The 17,587-nt window shown below is 43.3% G+C and overlaps 1 protein-coding gene and 1 non-coding gene across 2 annotated transcripts in view; both read left to right on the top strand.

Moving 5' to 3' along the window:
* The window catches only part of ABCB10 (ATP binding cassette subfamily B member 10), a 42,534-nt gene that overhangs the window by 6,702 nt on the left and 18,245 nt on the right, over nt 1-17,587 (top strand). Inside the window, exons 2-6 of the mRNA XM_004028559.5 lie at nt 2,909-3,109; nt 4,647-4,849; nt 9,871-10,005; nt 11,495-11,641; nt 12,935-13,070. Coding sequence (XP_004028608.4) covers nt 2,909-3,109; nt 4,647-4,849; nt 9,871-10,005; nt 11,495-11,641; nt 12,935-13,070 — 822 coding nt within the window. The remainder of the gene's footprint in view (nt 1-2,908; nt 3,110-4,646; nt 4,850-9,870; nt 10,006-11,494; nt 11,642-12,934; nt 13,071-17,587) is intronic.
* Nucleotides 17,342-17,488, top strand: LOC115932076 (U4 spliceosomal RNA). The gene has a single exon (XR_004068433.3). It is a non-coding gene; the product is annotated as a U4 spliceosomal RNA (small nuclear RNA).

The raw sequence follows: 17,587 nt of genomic DNA, 5'->3' as shown, positions 1-17,587 counted from the left end.
TGTGGTGGAATCTGAAATGATGTTTATGGAGCAAGTCTAAAGTATTCCTTAATATCAGAAGACAGTGATATGTAGTCAGATCTTGATTAACAAGAATCCAGTTAACTAAAAGCTGAAAAATATCTTTTACTTTTCTTACATTCAAATTGGGCAAAGAATCAAATGACAATAAAACAAGCTGATAATTTTTAAATGATTATTAAAAAGTAAAAGTGTGGGGGGATATCCTGAAATTAATTTGGATTCAGCTAAATTACTTCCTCTTTGTAATCAGCATTATTACTATGTGAGAACAAGACTCAGAATCATAATTAGGGGGCATTTCATTCATGTCATATGGATTCTTACTGTAGAATCATAACTGATTTAGAAAACTAGAGGAGGAGGGAAGAGGTGGACCTTTATATAGCAGGTCACATACACTGTGCTTTCAGAATTATTCACTGAGGCGAAAGAACAGAGATTAGCTACGATGAAGGACAAAAAGAATTTTCTGCTGAATCCTGAATTCGCCAGGATGACTCCTTCTGGAGCTGCCAGTTCATCGAGGCTGAGGTACTCAGAACCTCAAGTTAGACAAACTGCCCGTCCTTTGGGCCTTCAAGCCCCTTTGGGCACTGTTGTAAGAAGCATGTTGCTTTGAAACAAGACCCCGGGCTTTACGTCAAAATGAAGTGACCCTTGCCCAGCTTCCTATTATTCAGTTAGATTGTGATTATGGGATTTTAAGCCAGGCATATGGACTTTATGAGCTGCCAGAGCTCACATTTCTGCTTAGGCTATTGAAGAATTTTGATCTGATAGACGTTATTGCTTCCATTGCCAAAGTTCAATTTCTTTGTTTGTTCATCCAACAAAATAGTGATTGAGATTCTCCTATGTGCCTGTCACTGTAGGCAATCAGTGACAAATCAGACCGAAATCTTTTATGTCCTAATGGAGAGAGAAACTAAATAAACAAGTGAAACATTTAGAATGCTGAAAGGTAGGAGCTTCGAGAACACAAATGGAGAGGGAGTGAGGTGGGTAGTGTAGGGTGTCTGTATTTTAAGTGAGGCTGTCAGAGCAGGCCTTTTTGGGGAGGGGACTTTAGAATAAAGACCTTAAGGAGGGGCAAGAGCAATTGTTCTAAATGTTCCCCCACTTAAAAAGGCCCATGTTTTTCCTACAACTCTGTTTGTCGACTAAATGTCCAGTTGGCACTGAGTTTGCTCTGGACTCTTTATTAAGGTTATATAACAGTAATACTTTTGGCTGGGTGCAGTGGCTCATGCCCTCAATCCCAGCACTTTGCAAGGCTGAGATGGGAGGACTGCTTGAGGCCAGGAGTTTGATACCAGCCTGGGCAACATAGTGAGACCCCCGTCACTATCTTTTAAAAAAATGCATTTGTCTTATTATGAATGCAGTTATCTGTGATATGTGTTGTTACTAATTGGGTTTTCTTTTCTTTTCTTTTTTTTTTTTTTTTTGAGACAGAGTCTTGCTCTGTCACCCAGGCTGGAGTGTAGCAGCACAATCTTGGCTCACTGCAACCTCTACCTCCCGGGTTCAAGCGATTCTCTTGCCTCAGCCTCCCAAGTAGCTAGGACTACAGGTGCACACCACCACACCTGGCTAATTTTTTGTATTTTTTTTTTTTTTTTTTAGTAGAGACAGGTTTTCACCATGTTGGCCATGGTAGTCTTGAACTCCTGAGCTGAAGTGACCTACCCGCCTTGGCCTCCCAAAGTGCTGGGATTACAGGTGTGAGCCACCATACCTGGCCTATTCATGTGGATTTTCTAAACTTTTTTTTTTTTTTTTTTTTTTTTTTGGAGAGAGCATATTGCTGTGTCACCCAGGCTGGAGTGCAGTGGCATAATCATGGCTCACTGCAGTCTCGACCTCCTGGGCTCAAGTAATCCTCCCACCTCAGGCTTCTGAGTAGCTGGGACTACAGGTGCATGCTACCACCCTGGCTAATTTCTGTATTTTCTGTAGAGACAGGGTTTTGCCATGTTGTCTAGGCTGGTCTCGATCTCCTGGGCTCAAACAATCCACCTGCCTCAGCCTCCTGAAGTGCTGGGATTACAGGCATGAGCCACTGTGCCAAGCCAATATTTTCTCTTCAGATAAGACTCTATCTTGTTTGCCTGTTTTTTAGGTGCATGAACAATCCTGTTCATATTTATTTTCATATCATGTTGATATTTCGCAAAGCAATAATACAATATTAAGAAGCAATATATCACATGTTTTATTGACGTTTGCTTCTGTGTAATGATCCGTGAAACTGTTTTCCAAAAGTTATCTAGAATGGGTTGTTTGTTTGTTTAAAGCCTGCAGCACCTTGTATTCCCAGGCAGTCTCCCATCCAAGTACTAATGAGACCTCACCCTGCGTAGCTTCTGAGGTCAGTCAAGATTGGGTGCGTTCAGAGTGTATGGCCGTAGACAGAGTGTTGAGATACTAGATGTAATCAAGGGCTTTAACTAGACAGCTTGATCTTCAAGTTACAGTATAGTTAGATGCCAAGGAGTATAGCATGCATAGCATGAATGGAGGAAAAATACAATCTGAGATGAACACAAAAATCAAGAGATGGGGAGGAAGGGGCTGGCCAGAACGGGTTCCATAGTTGGCTCCCAGTTTTTCTTGGTGAGGAAGAGTTGATCAGACTAAGAAGTCATCTTCTCTGATTCAGATATGATCACTCACTTCCTTAGTCAACCTGCTTGTTCTCACCTGGAACCATTTGGTTCTTCCCTTGAGTCAGAGGTCGAGGAGCAAAAGGGAGGAAACTGCTAGAGACGGAGATCAACGCATACTCTGAAAACAGCTTATTTGGCAAGGAAGCCTCCTGGACTCAGCACCGCAGCCCCTTTGCTGAAGCACCCTGAACATTGAGAGTGCTTGTGTTTTCTAGCTGCGGTTGGATTTCTCACGATGTCCAGTGTTATCTCCATGTCTGCCCCTTTCTTCCTGGGGAAGATCATCGATGTCATCTATACCAACCCCACTGTGGACTACAGCGACAACCTGACCCGCCTCTGCCTAGGGCTCAGTGCCGTGTTTCTGTGTGGTGCTGCCGCCAATGCCATTCGTGTCTACCTCATGCAAACTTCAGGTAACAGTCTCTCCTCTCAGGGATGTGAGTCATCCTGAAGAAGATGTAGAGTCCTGTGGGTTTGTTCGGGCTCAAATCTCATGTGCTCCAGGCTCCATTCTCTTCCTCTCTTCCTGGCATCCCATTAAGTGGGGATAGAGTCCAATGACTGCCCAGATGTTGGAGTTACAGATTATTTTAGATCAAGCACTCTCAAGTCTTCTTTTATAGTTGAAGTTGAGCTGTAAGGGCAATCATGCCGGTCTTATGGGAGGTTTGAAAATAAGCCCCTTGGGCTGGGTGCCGTGGCTTATGCCTGTAATCCCAGCACTTTGGGAGGCTGAGGCAGGTGGATCATGAGGTCAGGAGTTCAAGACCAGCCTGGCCAACATGGTGAAACGCCGTCTCTACTAAAAATACAAAAATTACCCGGACGTGGTGCTGTGTGCCTGTAATCTCAGCTACTCAGGAGGCTGAGGCAGGAGAATCGCTTGAACCTGGGAGGCAGAGGTTGCAGTGAGCCCAGATCATACCACTGCACTCCAGCATGGGGGACAGAGCGAGACTCCATCTCAAAAAAAAAAAAAAAGAAAAAAAAAAAAGAAAATGAGGCCCCTGGCCATGAAGCTGGACTTCTGAGGCTTCCTGAAGGCTTCAGAAACCCATTTACATGCCCCATGCTTGTGTTTCTCCTTAAGTAGCAGCTGGGATGATAACTTTGTTAGTATTTCTCTGAAGAGGTCTCGTTGTTACAGGCAGGTCACTGCCACAATAATGAGAGAACCTGGGACACCAACTCGAAGTCTGTTGCTCTCCATTTATCTCTCTGGATAATTAACCAGTTCTTGCCATTTGAAGGTTCAATACAGGAAAGGGTTTCCAGGGAGGAACAAAATGGGCTTTTGGAAGTTAATGTAATAAAACTTCTTTGTAAATAATACCTTAAAAAAATCTCGGCCAAGTGTGGTGGCTCATGCCTGTAATCCTAGCACTTTGGGAGGCTGAGGCAGGAGGATTGCTTGAGCCCATGAGTTTGAGACCAGCCTGAGCTACATAGCAAGACTCCATCTATTTAAAAAATAAAAATAAGTTAGCTGGGTGTAGTGGCGGACATCTGTAGTTTCAGCTACCCAGGAGGCTGAGGTGGGAGGATGGCTTGAGCCCACAAGGTTGAGGTTACAGTGAACTGTGATCGTGCCACTTCATTCAAGCCTGGGTGATAGAGCAAGACCCAGTCTCTTAAAAAAAAAAAAAAAAGTAAAAATAAAAAAGGCCTCTGAGTCATGTTATATTTATTTTATTCCTGTATCCTCTCACTGGCGCCCACAGTCTGTAGTTAATAAGAGAAAAGTAGTGTTAGTAGTGCATGACAGTTAATGTGCCTGGTTTGGGAAAGTCTCTTTCCACCCATGGGATACAGTGCAGCAGACACGCTCAGAGGCTGCATTGCTCAGGAGGGTTACAACTCCAGGCCAAGCTGCTGCACAGTAGGTGGCTGCCCCATAATGGTAATGGATGTCTTTACCCTTGGTGAGCCTGTTTGTGTTTGCTTTTGCAGGCCAGCGCATTGTGAATAGGCTGAGAACTTCATTATTCTCCTCCATTCTGAGGCAGGAGGTTGCTTTCTTTGACAAGACTCGCACAGGAGAATTGATTAACCGCCTCTCATCAGACACTGCACTCCTGGGGCGCTCAGTGACTGAAAACCTCTCAGATGGGCTCAGGGCCGGGGCCCAGGCTTCTGTAGGCATCAGTATGATGGTATGTGGGCCTGGTTCCCCTTGGTACCTTCCTGCCAGGGCTTGGCTTGCACCAGGCCTCTCAAGTGTGAGACGAGCTCAAGCTGAGCGGTTCGCATCATTCTGTAAGTGCCTAGAGCCAAAAGTGCTGTTGCAGAAGCTGCTGGAACGTGGGGATTGCCTCTGCCTGCATGGCCTCTTGTACCTTCATTTCTCCAGAATGAGTGATTATCTGGAAAATGGACTCATGTGTTACTGCTGGGTATTCTGAGATGTGTGTACCCGGGGTATTAAGGCAGAAAAGAGCATCAGGTAGAAGGAGCACTGGGTACTACCCTGTGGGTGGCACCAAGCGGTGACTAAATTCCATTCCTCTGTGTGTGTAAGTCGAACTGTGCTCTTTTAAGGGGAGAGCTCTTCACTCCCATGGCCTTTTTTCCTTTCCTTAACTGGGTGGCTTGTGCCTGTCCTGTCTGCTTGCCTTACCTCTTCAACCAGTATTTCTATTCAGCCCAGTGCTGCAGGTCGTTGGAGAGGCAATGCAAGCCACATATGTGATTTTAATGTTTTAGTAGCCACATTTAAAAAAGCAAAAAGAAGCCAATGAGATTAATTTTGTTTTTTAATTTTAATTTTTTTAGAAACAGTCTCACTCTGTTACCCAGGCTGGAGTACAGTGGCAAGATCATAGCTCACTGCAGTCTTAAACTCCTGGGCTCAAGTGATTCTCCCACCTCAGTCTCCCAAGTATCTGGGACTACAGGCACACACCACCAAGTCTGGCTAATTTAAAGAATATATATATGTTTTTTGTAGAGGCAGGGTCTCTCTATGTTGCCCAGGCTGGTCTCAAACTCTTGGCCTCAAGTGATCCTCCTGCCTCGGCCTCCTGAAGTGCTGGGATTACAGGCTTGAGCCACTGTACCTGGCTGAGATTAATTTTAATAATGTTTTGTTTAAGCCAGTATAAACAAAATATTGTCACCTCAACATGTAATTAATATCAAAATTATTAATGAGGTATTTTATATTATTTCTTTCATGTTATAGTTGACCCTTGAACAATGCAGGGGTTGGGACACTGAACCCCACACAGTCAAAAATCAAAGTATAACTTTTGACTCCCCAAAAACTTAACTACTAATAGCCTACTGTTGACCAGAAGCCTTACTGATAACATTAACAGTCAATTACCATGTATTTGGTATATGTATTATATACTATGTTCTTATAACAGAGTAAGCTAGAAAAATTGTGTTATTAAGAAAATCATAAGGAAGGTAAAATATATTTATTATTTATTAAGTGGAAGTGGATCATCATAAAAGCTTTTTTTTTTTTTTTTTTTTTTTTTGAGACGGAGTCTCGCACTGTCATCCGGGCTGAAGTGCAATGGCACGATCTTGGCTCACTGCAACCTCCTCCTCCCGGGTTCAAGTGATTCTCCTGCCTCAGCCTCCCGAGTAGCTGGGATTATAGGTGCCAGCCACCACGCCTCGCTAATTTTTTTGTATTTTTAGTAGAGATGGGGTTTCACTATGTTGGCCAGGCTGGTCTTGAACTCCTGACCTCGTGATCTCCCTGCCTCAGCCTCCCAAAGTGTTGGGATTGCTGGCGTGAGCCACTGCGCCTGGCTCATCACAAAAGTATTTATCCTCATTGTCTTCACACTGAGTAGACTGAGAGGAGGAAGAAAGGTTGTTCTTGCTGTCTCAGGGGTGGCAGAGATGGAAGAAAATCTATGTATAAGTTGACCCATGCATTTCAAACCAATGTTGTTCAAAGGTCAACTGAATTTCCAAATCTGGTGTGTATTCTCTACTTAAGAAGCATCTTAATTCGGATGCTAAATTTTCATTGAAAGTACTTGATCTATATTTAGATTTTATAAAATGTACAATTGAAAAAGTAGTTTGACATACTCAAGTTTTCCAGACATACTTAATAGTTTGCCAGTAACTGAATGGAGTATAGGCTTTTAAATTTTAATTAAACCTAAATACAATTAAAAAGTCAGTGTCTCAGTCATACCTGCCACATTTCAAGTTTCCAGTAGGGCTATCGTTTTGGGCAGTGCAGTTCTAGACTCGTGGAATAAGAACTGTAAATAATCCTTTCTCACAAGTGGAAAAGCTTGGATTCTGTCCTTTGTGTCCCATGAAGCACTCAGAGAGGAAGGGTGTGTTGCCTATTAGATCTGACTTACGGAATGAAAAACAGCTTTGAAATCTCATGATTTTCCAGCTAAGAGAGAAGCAAACCTCTGGAAGAGGACCCTTCCTGTACTAACATGCCGTTTTCCAAATATGAATAGTTTTGGGGATCAGGAAGAGTTCAAGCTGGGAAAAATCACTTGGGGTACTTTGTGTAACAAGGAAAGGGAATTCAGTGTAGGTCAGATGAGCAATTCAAAGGGGTCTGTTTGGGATGCCATAATAATACCACAGACTGGGTGGCTCAAACAACAGAAATGTATGTCTCACAATTCTGGAGGTTAGAAGTCCAGGGTCAAGGTGCTAGCAAAATAGCTTCGTTCTGAGGCCTTTTCTCTTGGCTGGTAGGCAGCTGCCATCTTGCCATGTGCTCACATAGTGGAGAGAGAGTGTGCTCTAGAGTGTCTCTTATAAGGACACTAATCCTATTGGATCATGGCCCCACACTTAACGACCTCATTTAACCTTAGTTACTTTCTTAGAGGCCCCATCTCCAAATACAGCCATGCTGGGGGTTAAGGCTTCAACATGTGAATTTCAGGGGAGAATTTCCATTCAGTCTGTAAAAGGGCCTCTGGAAGTGGCTTCACCTAGGATCTGATCTTTGGCTCTAGGGGATCAGAAATGTGACTTTGTTTCTCCTGCACAAACTCATGGACCTGACACAGGGGAAGTCCAGTTATGAGAACCTGATATTGTGTATGGAATACTGCCAATTTATTAATTTACATAGTGGGCCTACCCACCATTAAGTTGTGTTTCTGCTATTCCTTTTTTTTTTTTTTTTTTTTTTTTTTTGAGACAAGGTCTCACCCTGTTGCCTAGGCTGTGGTGCAGTGGTGTCATCTTGGCTCACTGCAACCTCCGCCTCCCGAGCTCAAGTGATCCTCCTGAGTAGCTGGAACTACAGGCGTGCACCACCATGCCCGGCTAATTTTTGTATTTTTTATAGAGACAGTGTCTCACCATGTTGCCCAGCCCACTGGTTTTGAACTCCTGGGCTCAAGCGATCCGCCTGCCTCAGCCTCCCGAAGTGCTAGGATTACAGGTGTGAGCCACTATGCCTAGCCCATTTCTGCTATTCAAAACACTTCATTATGGTGCCAGCACCCTGTATTAGTCATCAGAAGGTTTTTCATTAAGTGTGGAACCAGAGTGAAGGGAGGGGGGTGGTTCTGGACAGTTCTAGGGGAATCTTGATGGACTGTGCCTGCCCCACACAGAGGACACCTGTCCAGTTGGTTCATTTTGACATCAGTTGTGTTCAGGCCCCAGAAGTGTTAGACCTGCCCTGTTGGTCTCATGTCCTGTTGGTGACCATCAGAGATATGATTATGTTCCCCAAGGCTCACCCCAGGTGTCCTGATGGACTTGTCTTCTCAGGGTGGGACATTCCTATGCACATCTGCTTGCTCCTCTGTGAAGGTGCCAACCTCCTTTCTGCCTCAGGGCCTTTATGCAATGGCTCTTCCCTCTTGGGGGAGAGGTCTTCCAAGATCGTGTTACATCTGCAGTGATACTTTCTCTTTCTTGTTTATTATCTAAGTCTCACCTCTTCTTTCTTGCATGAAAACTCTGTGAGGGTTGGTTATCTCCCAGGTGCCTGGAATAGTGCTTGTACTCAGTAACGTGGGCTCTCAGTAATAACTTGTTGACTGAGTAAATGAATGAGTGAATGATTGGTTGATCCATCCACTTATGTTTCAGTTTGCAGTTTTTCCTTAGTATTATTTAGCCTTGTACTGATTATACTATTTTCTGTGCAAATGAGATATGGTAGATTTTAGTAATCTGTTGAAGAGATGCTAGTACTATTGAAAGTATAATCACCAAATTGCAATGTTGACAGGAAAACCCTCTGTTACTTACTTCTAGAAGTTAGGTTATTCTTTCAGCAATTCCAATTGCTAGAAGCTCCTCAGTATGTTGAGCCCAGATCCATCCTGCTGACTTCAGTCCACTGAGCCATGAAAGCAGCTCTAATTCTTCTTCGACTTGTTAGTTGTGTCCTCCAAGTCCTCTGTTGACTGTCATGCAATGTGCTGTTTTTGTTTTTGTTTTTTTTTTGAGATGGAGTTTTGCTCTTGTTGCCCAGGCTGGAGTGCAGTGGCTCAATCTTGGCTCACTGCAACCTCCACCTCCCGGGTTCAAGCGATTCTCCTTCCTCAGCCTCCCGAGTAGCTGGGATTACAGGCATGTGCCCCAACACCCAGCTAATTTTTGTATTTTTAGTAGAGATGGGGTTTCACCACGTTGGTCAGGCTGGTCTCGAACTCCTGACCTCAGGTGATCCGCCCGCCTCGGCCTCCCAAAGTACTGAGATTACAGGCGTGAGCCACCACACCCCACCCGATAATGGGGTTTTTTGGTGACTTCACCATCTTGGTCATTTTGATGGGACGTGTTGCTGTGGTTGTTCAGTGCCTGCAGGTGGTTCAGACCTGAATATACAACTCCTGAGGTGGACTGGAGCGTGGAGCAGAACGGGCCTCTGCCAAACCCCCATCCTGTCTCTTCCCACTCTGTTGTTAAACAGCATGGTCTGATCTAGTATTGGCCTGAGGATTCTTTCTTCAGCAATTGCTTGTCACATTTCTTCTGTGTGGCATGCTGAATATTTATGGGGTTTTGTGAAGAATAAAGATGTCTGAAAAATTCCACCAAAACAGGATGTAACAACTTGGGGACAGTACCTTCAAGCCTGCTGTTAATTTAAACACACTCACACACACACAGACACACCCACACACACACTCCCCTTTCGTAGGTAATGAGAATGTCTTGCCACCCAATGTAACAAACACCTCTGAATTTTTTTTGTTTTTGACAGTTTTTTGTCTCACCTAATCTGGCCACCTTTGTTTTGAGCGTGGTGCCTCCAGTGTCAATCATTGCTGTAATTTATGGGCGATATCTACGGAAACTGACCAAAGTCACTCAGGATTCCCTGGCACAAGCCACTCAGGTAAAGGCCCCTTCCTGTCCGCATGGTTTCCAGCAGAATGGGGTCACAGCCAGGATCCTAGAGGGCAGATCCTAAGGGATGTACTTAGGTTTTTCAATAAAGTGCCTGCCTTTCCTTTCATTAGAAATTACCCCAAGATCCATGAAACTTAAACTACTCTGTTTTCTAGACTAGATTTCTACCCATATCTCAAAGTAGATCTAACTTCACTGAACATTTTGTGGAGTCCTCACTTGTTACTATCACTATTTCTTTTCTTTCTTTTTTTTTTTTTTTTGTTTTTTTTTTTTGAGACAGGGTACATGAGAAAAGTTTTTTCATGCACTCTAGGCTGGAGCGCAGTGGTACAATCACAGCTTAGTGAAGCTTTAACCTCCCAGGCTCGAGTGATCTCCCACCTCAGCCTCCTCAGTAGCTGGGACTATCGCCCCATGCCACCATGCCCACTAATTTTTAAAATTTTTTGTACAGACATGATCTTACTGTGTTGCCCAGGCTGGTTTCAAATTCCTGGGCTCAAGTAATCCTCCCACCTTGGCGTCCCGGAGTGCTGGGATTACAGGCATGAACCACCATACCTAGCCACTATCACTATTTGTTATAGGACAAAACAGTTAATCAGGTTTTGAAAATAGTTACTAGATAAGTGTTTCATTAATTTAATAAATCTAGCTTTGCAGTGCTGTGCAACGTTATCTTTTCAAAAATTAAAAATGGCCAGATGCGGTGGCTCATGCCTATAATCCCAGCACATTGGGAGGCCAAGGCAGGTGGATCACCTGAGGTCAGGAGTTTGAGACCAGCCTGGCCAACATGGTGAAACCTTGTTTCTACTAAAAATAGAAAAATTAGCTGGGCGTGCTGGTTTGTGCCTGTAATCCCAGCTACTTGGGAGGCCGAGACAGGAGAATCCCTTGAACCTGGGAGGTGGAGGTTGCAGTAAGCCGAGATTGTGCCATTGCACTCCAGCCTGGGTGACAAGAGTGAAACTCCGCTCCAGAAAAAAAAGAAAAATAAAAAATAACCATTATACTTTCATGTTACAAAAACCATGCATGTTTATTGTTGAAAAATTTGAAAATATAAAGAGAGAAAACAAAAACACGCATAATCCTGTCTTTTTGAATTAACATTATTAACATTTTGGAGTCTGTCTTTTTCTCTGCATAAAAATGCATTTCTGCATCTACATATACTCCTGTTTTTCTGCCTATATGTTTTTCTGATATGTTTAGATATAGATTTTTTTTCCCCACAACTAGAATTGTTTTGTATACTCTGCTTTGTCACTCTTTTTTGACTTAGTCATGTATCAAGAGTGGCTTTCCATTGATAGTGTCTTTTGTGGAGTTCTCACTTCCTACTATCACTATTTCTTTTCTTTTCTTTTTAATGAATAACAAAATGAGAACCACATTTTATTTTTCCTTCTTAGAAGCTCTTGAAATATGACCCTTCTCCTCCTGAAATGTATTTATTATTCTCCCAGCTAGCTGAGGAACGTATTGGAAATGTAAGAACTGTTCGAGCTTTTGGGAAAGAAATGACTGAAATAGAGAAATATGCCAGCAAAGTGGACCATGTAATGCAGTTAGCAAGGAAAGAGGCATTTGCCCGGGCTGGTTTCTTTGGAGCAGTAAGTAGATCATTTTGGAAAAAGTAAAAGTGGTAAATGTTAGAATGGGGAGAGTTTTATTCTGTGGTGCTCAGCATAAGTAGAAAATAATTTTAATTTTTAAAATTTTAGTCTTAATTTCAAGGCCAAGAATGACTTTCTTTAAAATATTTTTGTGAAAAAGGAAGAAATAAGTAAATGTCCTTAGAGAAAAGTCAGTGCATGGTGTGATCGGGCACTGATTCTTTGTGCGGTGCAGGCCAGCGGCATCAGCTTTGCCTGAGCACTGGTCTGCCTCACCAAGACTCAGCTCCACCCCAGATCTGCTGAGTAGGAAACTGGGGCCAGCAATCTGTTTAACAGGCCTTCTAGGTCATTCTGATGCCAGCAAAGTCTGAGGATTAACCAAAATCATCTCAGTGTGTTTCAAGAAACAAGTATAAAAAATCAATCACCACTTTGGGAGGCCGAGGCGGGTGGATCACGAGGTCAGGAGATCGAGACCATCCTGGCTAACACGGTGAAACCCCGTCTCTACTAAAAATACAAAAAATTAGCCGGGCGTGGTGGCGGGCGCCTGTAGTCCCAGCTACTGGGGAGGCTGAGGCAGGAGAATGGCGTGAACCTGGGAGGCGGAGCTTGCAGTGAGCTGAGATTGCGCCACTGCACTCCAGCCTGGGCGACAGAGCCAGACTCCGTCTCAAAAAAAAAAAAAAAAAAAAAAAAATCAATCACAATGCACTCAAATAGGACACTGAAATAGAAAATCACCATGAGGGCAAATTCAAGATATGTGTAAACTGAAAAGAACTTCAGAGGCAATTCCATCATTGCTATGATTAACAGATAAGGAGCAGTGGCCCGGAGAAGGCCTCCCCTATACCTAAGACAACCACACACCTAACCATGGTAAAAGCAGGCCATAGATACAGGAGTCCAGCTCCTCAGGCTGGTGTCCTTGCCCAGAACATCTGATTATATTATATAAACCCATACAGTAGATATTTATTTGTTTCTTCTAGTTAGGGAAGGAACCTTTAATATTACTTTTATCTTTTGCAAACTGAGTAGATGGGATAAAATCAGGATCTGATGGGAGACTTAGCTTATAGGTTTTCAGGTGATGAGATTGTTTTCTTCATTATTGCAATATTACAAAACCATTTTTAATTTGAAACTCAGGTGAAATTAATATTTTGGAAAAATCTTGCTGTGACAGTTGAGTGAAAAAGGGACATTACAGGCCGTGTTCATGCTTTTCGCATTCTGGGTCCTTGATTCCCATCTGACTTCTGTGTTTTCTTCATTCGACAGACTGGGCTCTCCGGAAACCTGATCGTGCTTTCTGTCCTGTACAAAGGAGGGCTGCTGATGGGCAGTGCCCACATGACCGTGGGTGAACTCTCTTCCTTCCTAATGTATGCTTTCTGGGTTGGAATAAGCATTGGAGGTAAATAATTTAAATAGGCTTGGGGTGTTACAAATTAAAAATCAGAGCATCATTTCTGAAAGAGAAACTGAACTTTCACATTACTTCAATTAACTTCCACTGAAAAAGCATTTCCTAGAATGTTATTATTCCAACTGGGCTTTTAAAGAAGTAAAATGAGTGTGACCCTCCCCAGCAGGTGAGCAAACAGCTCCTTGGTTGGGAAGTATGGGGATCTTTGCAGGCCTCTTATAGCTCAGCATCGCTCTGGAGTGGTATTTCCCAGCCTGTGTCTTCAGACCATTTGTTCACTTGCTCACAGGTGCAGGCAGGAGGAGGGCGGCGCTGAGCAAGTGTGGACACAGAAACCCATAGTCGTGTGTTAGTCATGGTTTCGTGATTGGCAAATCAGTGGAGAATAAAATTGCTTTTGCACAAAGTCGACCATATTCAAAACTAATGAGCAATCAAAAAATATTTATAAATTATCAAGTGTATGAAACAGAGTTGCCTGCTTTTATTAAGAATCTGTGAGAGTTCAGCTTTTATTTTTCATTCCCGGATGAAGGAAAGCAGGAATGCATCCCCAGTCAACTTGGGACAAATGATTTCCTGGTTTTTGTTTCCCTTCTTGTCTTTGAAAATCAAGATGGAAAGGTCAGGTAAGTAGCTTAAGGTCTGATTAATGGAACATTATCAGGTATCCTATGGTGTTGCCTCAACCAGCGAGTTTTATTTTCAGGGTTTTGTATCTGTCTAATTGTTGAAGGTAGAAGCATTTCCGTAGACATCTGCAGGCAAGTGAGGATTTTTTTCTGGAATGAGATTTTCAGAGACCCCTGAAAAAAGCATTTTTTTCAGGCTGGTCTTAAATAAAAACTGATTTTAAGATGTTTTGGGGTGCTGGCTGGTTTGGGAAACGAGAAAGTGGACCGGTTCAGGAGGACCCACAGACAGTATGTAGCTCTTCCCTCTCCATTTCCTGGATTGAGCCTGCTGGGCTGGAGGTTTCACACCCTGTTGTGGTCCTGTTCCCTTAGGTCTTCCATCCTCCTTCAAGTGGACTACCTACCCCACTTCCCCTCTCCCTGGCCTTTCTGTTCACATTCCAGGTTTCCTCCCTGGCCTCCCCTCATCTTAATGTTTTCTGCCACGCTAGACATGATCTTTCTCAGCCCCTCTTCTTCCCTCCTCTGAACCATTTGGCATGATAGAAGTTATTTCTGTTTGTGGTTGTTCTATTGCCCTTTCTGTTCACAACGGACAAATTCACAACTGTGCCTTGCACAGAATGGGTTGGAAAACACAGTTCTAATCCATTGCTATAGTCAGTTACCACCACTGGTTATGGGAGGTGCTGCTAAGGCTTTGTCTGCGTGCAGAGATTGGGTAATTTGGCTTTCTTAACCACAGGCTAGCCCACAACTCTGGTCAACTGTCTTGTTCAGGATCTGCCATCTGGTGTGAGGAGGGATAAGAGAAAATATGGGTAGGTCAGTGTACATCTGTTGCCACCAGTTCTTCCACATTTATAACATAGATGCCTAAGGTGATAGGAATTTAATCCAACAACTTGAATTAGCAGGTGAGAATTCTACCACTGAACCACGAATGCCCAACAACTTAAATTAGATTTTAAGTGCTTTTATGTTTGTTTGTTTGTTTATTTATTTATTTGGAGATGGAGTCTTGCTCTGTTGCCCAAGCTGGAGTGCGGTGGCATGATCTCGGCTCACTGCAACCTCCGCCTCCGGGGTTTAAGCAATTCTCCTGCCTCAGCCTTCCGAGTAGCTGGGACTACAGGCACGTGTCGCCACACCTGGCTAATTTTTTGGATTTTTTTAATAGAGACGGGGTTTCACCATGTTGCCCAGGCTAGTCTTGAACTCCTGAGCTCAGGCAATCCGCCTGCCTCAGCCTCCCAAATTGCTAGGATTACAGGTGTGAGCCACCGCACCCAGCCATGCTTTTATGTTTTTAAAGTAATTTTATACTTTTATAGAATCACTGTCTAAAATGATTCTATAATCTACAAAGCAAGAAATTCTATTTTATTTATTAAATAAGAATTTTTATTTTGGTTTCTGCTTAGAAAGGCATAGTAGGGGTAAAAACCCCAATGATTCTAAGTACATTCTCTGCTAAGATGAAGTCAGAAGTACTGTATGAAGAAAAGCAAAACCTAACCATTTTCAAGTTTACAGTTCAGTGGTGTTTAGTACATTCATAATGCTGTGCAACCACTACCTCCATCTAGCTCCCAAACCATTTCATCACCGAAAAGAAAACCAATACTCATTAAGCAGTCTATCTACTTTACTTCCTCCTGCCAGCTCCTGGCAACCAAAGTTTGCTTTCTGTCTCTATGTATTTACCTATTGTAGATATTTCATATAAAAGGAATCATACAATATATGTCCTCTTGTGCCTGGCTTCTTACACTTAGCATAATATTTTCAAAGTTCATCTACATGGTAGCACGTATCAGTACTTCATTCCTTTTTTTTTTTTCTTTTCTTTTTTCCTGAGACAGGGGCTTGCTCTGTCACCCAGGCTGGAGTGCAGTAGGGCAGCCTTGACCTCCTGGGCTCAAGCAGTCCTCTCACCTCAGCCCCCTGAGTAGCTGAGACTTACAGGCATGCGCCACCATGCCTGGCTAGTTTTTGTAGTTTTTGTAGAGACAGAGTTTCGACATGTTTCCCAGGCTGGTCTTGAACTTCTGGGCTCAAGCAATCTGCCCGCCTCTGCTTCCCAGAGTGTTGGGATGACAGGCATGAGCCACCGCAACTGGGCTAGTACGTCGTTCCTTTTTATGGTTGAATAATATTTCATTATAGCGAGAGATTGCATTTTGTTTATCCAGGGCCATTGTGCTTTTGTTCTTCAGAGTCAAAGCTCTTAACTATGCTAAACTACTTTTGACTCTTTACCTTTACTTCTTTTTTGTTTTGTTTTGTTTTAGAGACAGGGTCTTACTCTGTCTCCAGGCAGGAGTGCAGTAGCACAATCCTAGCTCACTGCAGCCTCGACCTCCTGGGCTCAAGTGATCCTTCCGCCTCAGCCTCCTGAGTAGCTAGGACTGCAGGCATACACAACCATATTCAGCTAATTAGTTTTATTTTTTGTAGAGACAGGGTCTTGCTATGTTGTGTTGCCCAGGCTGGTCTCAAACTCCTGGGCTCAAGTGATCCTCCTGCCTCGGCCTCTCAAAGTGCTGGGATTATAGGTGTGCACCACCATGCCTAGCCTTACTTTTTTTTTCTTCTTTCTTTCTTCCCTCCCTCCCTTCTTTTTAAAAATTAATACCATTTTCAAAGTAGTTTTACGTTCATAGCAAAATTGTGTGGAGATAGGGGTGTATACCCCTGCCCCCATACATGCACAGCCTCCCTATTAACATCCCCCGCAGAGTGGTACATATGATACAATTAATGAACCTACAGCTGGGCGCAGTGGCTCACTCCTGTAATCCCAGCACTTTGTGAGGCTGAGGTGGGCAGATCACTTGAGACCAGGAGTTCTAGACCAGCCTGGCCAACATGGCAAAACCCTGTCTCTACTGAAAATACAAAAATTAGCTGGGTATGCTGGTTCATGCCTGTAATCCCAGCTACTCCGGAGACTGAGGCAGGAGAATTGCTTGAACCTGGGAGGCAGAGATTGCAGTGAGCTGGGATTGTGCCACTGCACTCCAGCCTGGGTGACAGAGTGAGACTCTGTCTCAAAAAAAAGAAAAAGAAAAAGAAAAAAAAGAGCCTACATTGACACAGCATTACACCCAAAGTCCACAGTTTACATTAGGGTTCACTCTTGGTGTTGTACATTCTATGGGTTTGGACAAATGCAAAATGACATGTATCCAACATTACTGTATCACACAGAGTAGTTTTACTGCCTCAAAGATCCTCTGAGCTCTGCTTATTCATCACCCTTCTGCAACCTGCTGTTTCCATGGTTATGCCTTTTCTAGAATGTCATATATTTGTAATCATGCAGTATGTAGCATTTGATTGGCTCTTTTCATAGAAATATGCATTTAAGGTTTCTCCATGTCTTTTTATGGCTTGATAGCTCATTTATTTTTAGCACTGAATAATATTCCATTGTGTGGATGTACAACAGTTTATTCATTCACCTACTAAAGGGCACTTGGCTGCTTCTAAGTTTTGGCAATGATGAATAAACCTGCTATAAACATCCATGTGTAGGTTTTTGTGTAGATAGGAGTTTTCAGCTCATTTAGGTAAATACCAAGGAGTACAACTGCTTGATTGGATGGTAAGAATATGTTTAGCTTAGCACAGTGGCAGTATCATAGGCAGTGAGGTTTATCCGAGGCGTGATTATTGCCAATTGAAAACTTTTCTCGATACCCTTCTGTGATGACTTGCAATGTAGTCAGCATTGGCAAAGTTTTTTTTTGGTTTTTTTTTTTAAAGGGAGTCTCATTCTGTTGCCCAGGATGGAGTGCAGTGGCATCATCTCAGCTCACTGCAACCTCCACCTCCCGGGCTCAAGCAATTCTTGTGCCTCAGCCT

Source organism: Gorilla gorilla, chromosome 1, assembly GCF_029281585.2.
Source record: "Gorilla gorilla gorilla isolate KB3781 chromosome 1, NHGRI_mGorGor1-v2.1_pri, whole genome shotgun sequence".
Taxonomy (NCBI): Eukaryota; Metazoa; Chordata; class Mammalia; order Primates; family Hominidae; genus Gorilla; species Gorilla gorilla.
Note: the sequence above shows the minus strand (reverse complement) of the source record. Positions and strands in the feature narration are given on the sequence as shown.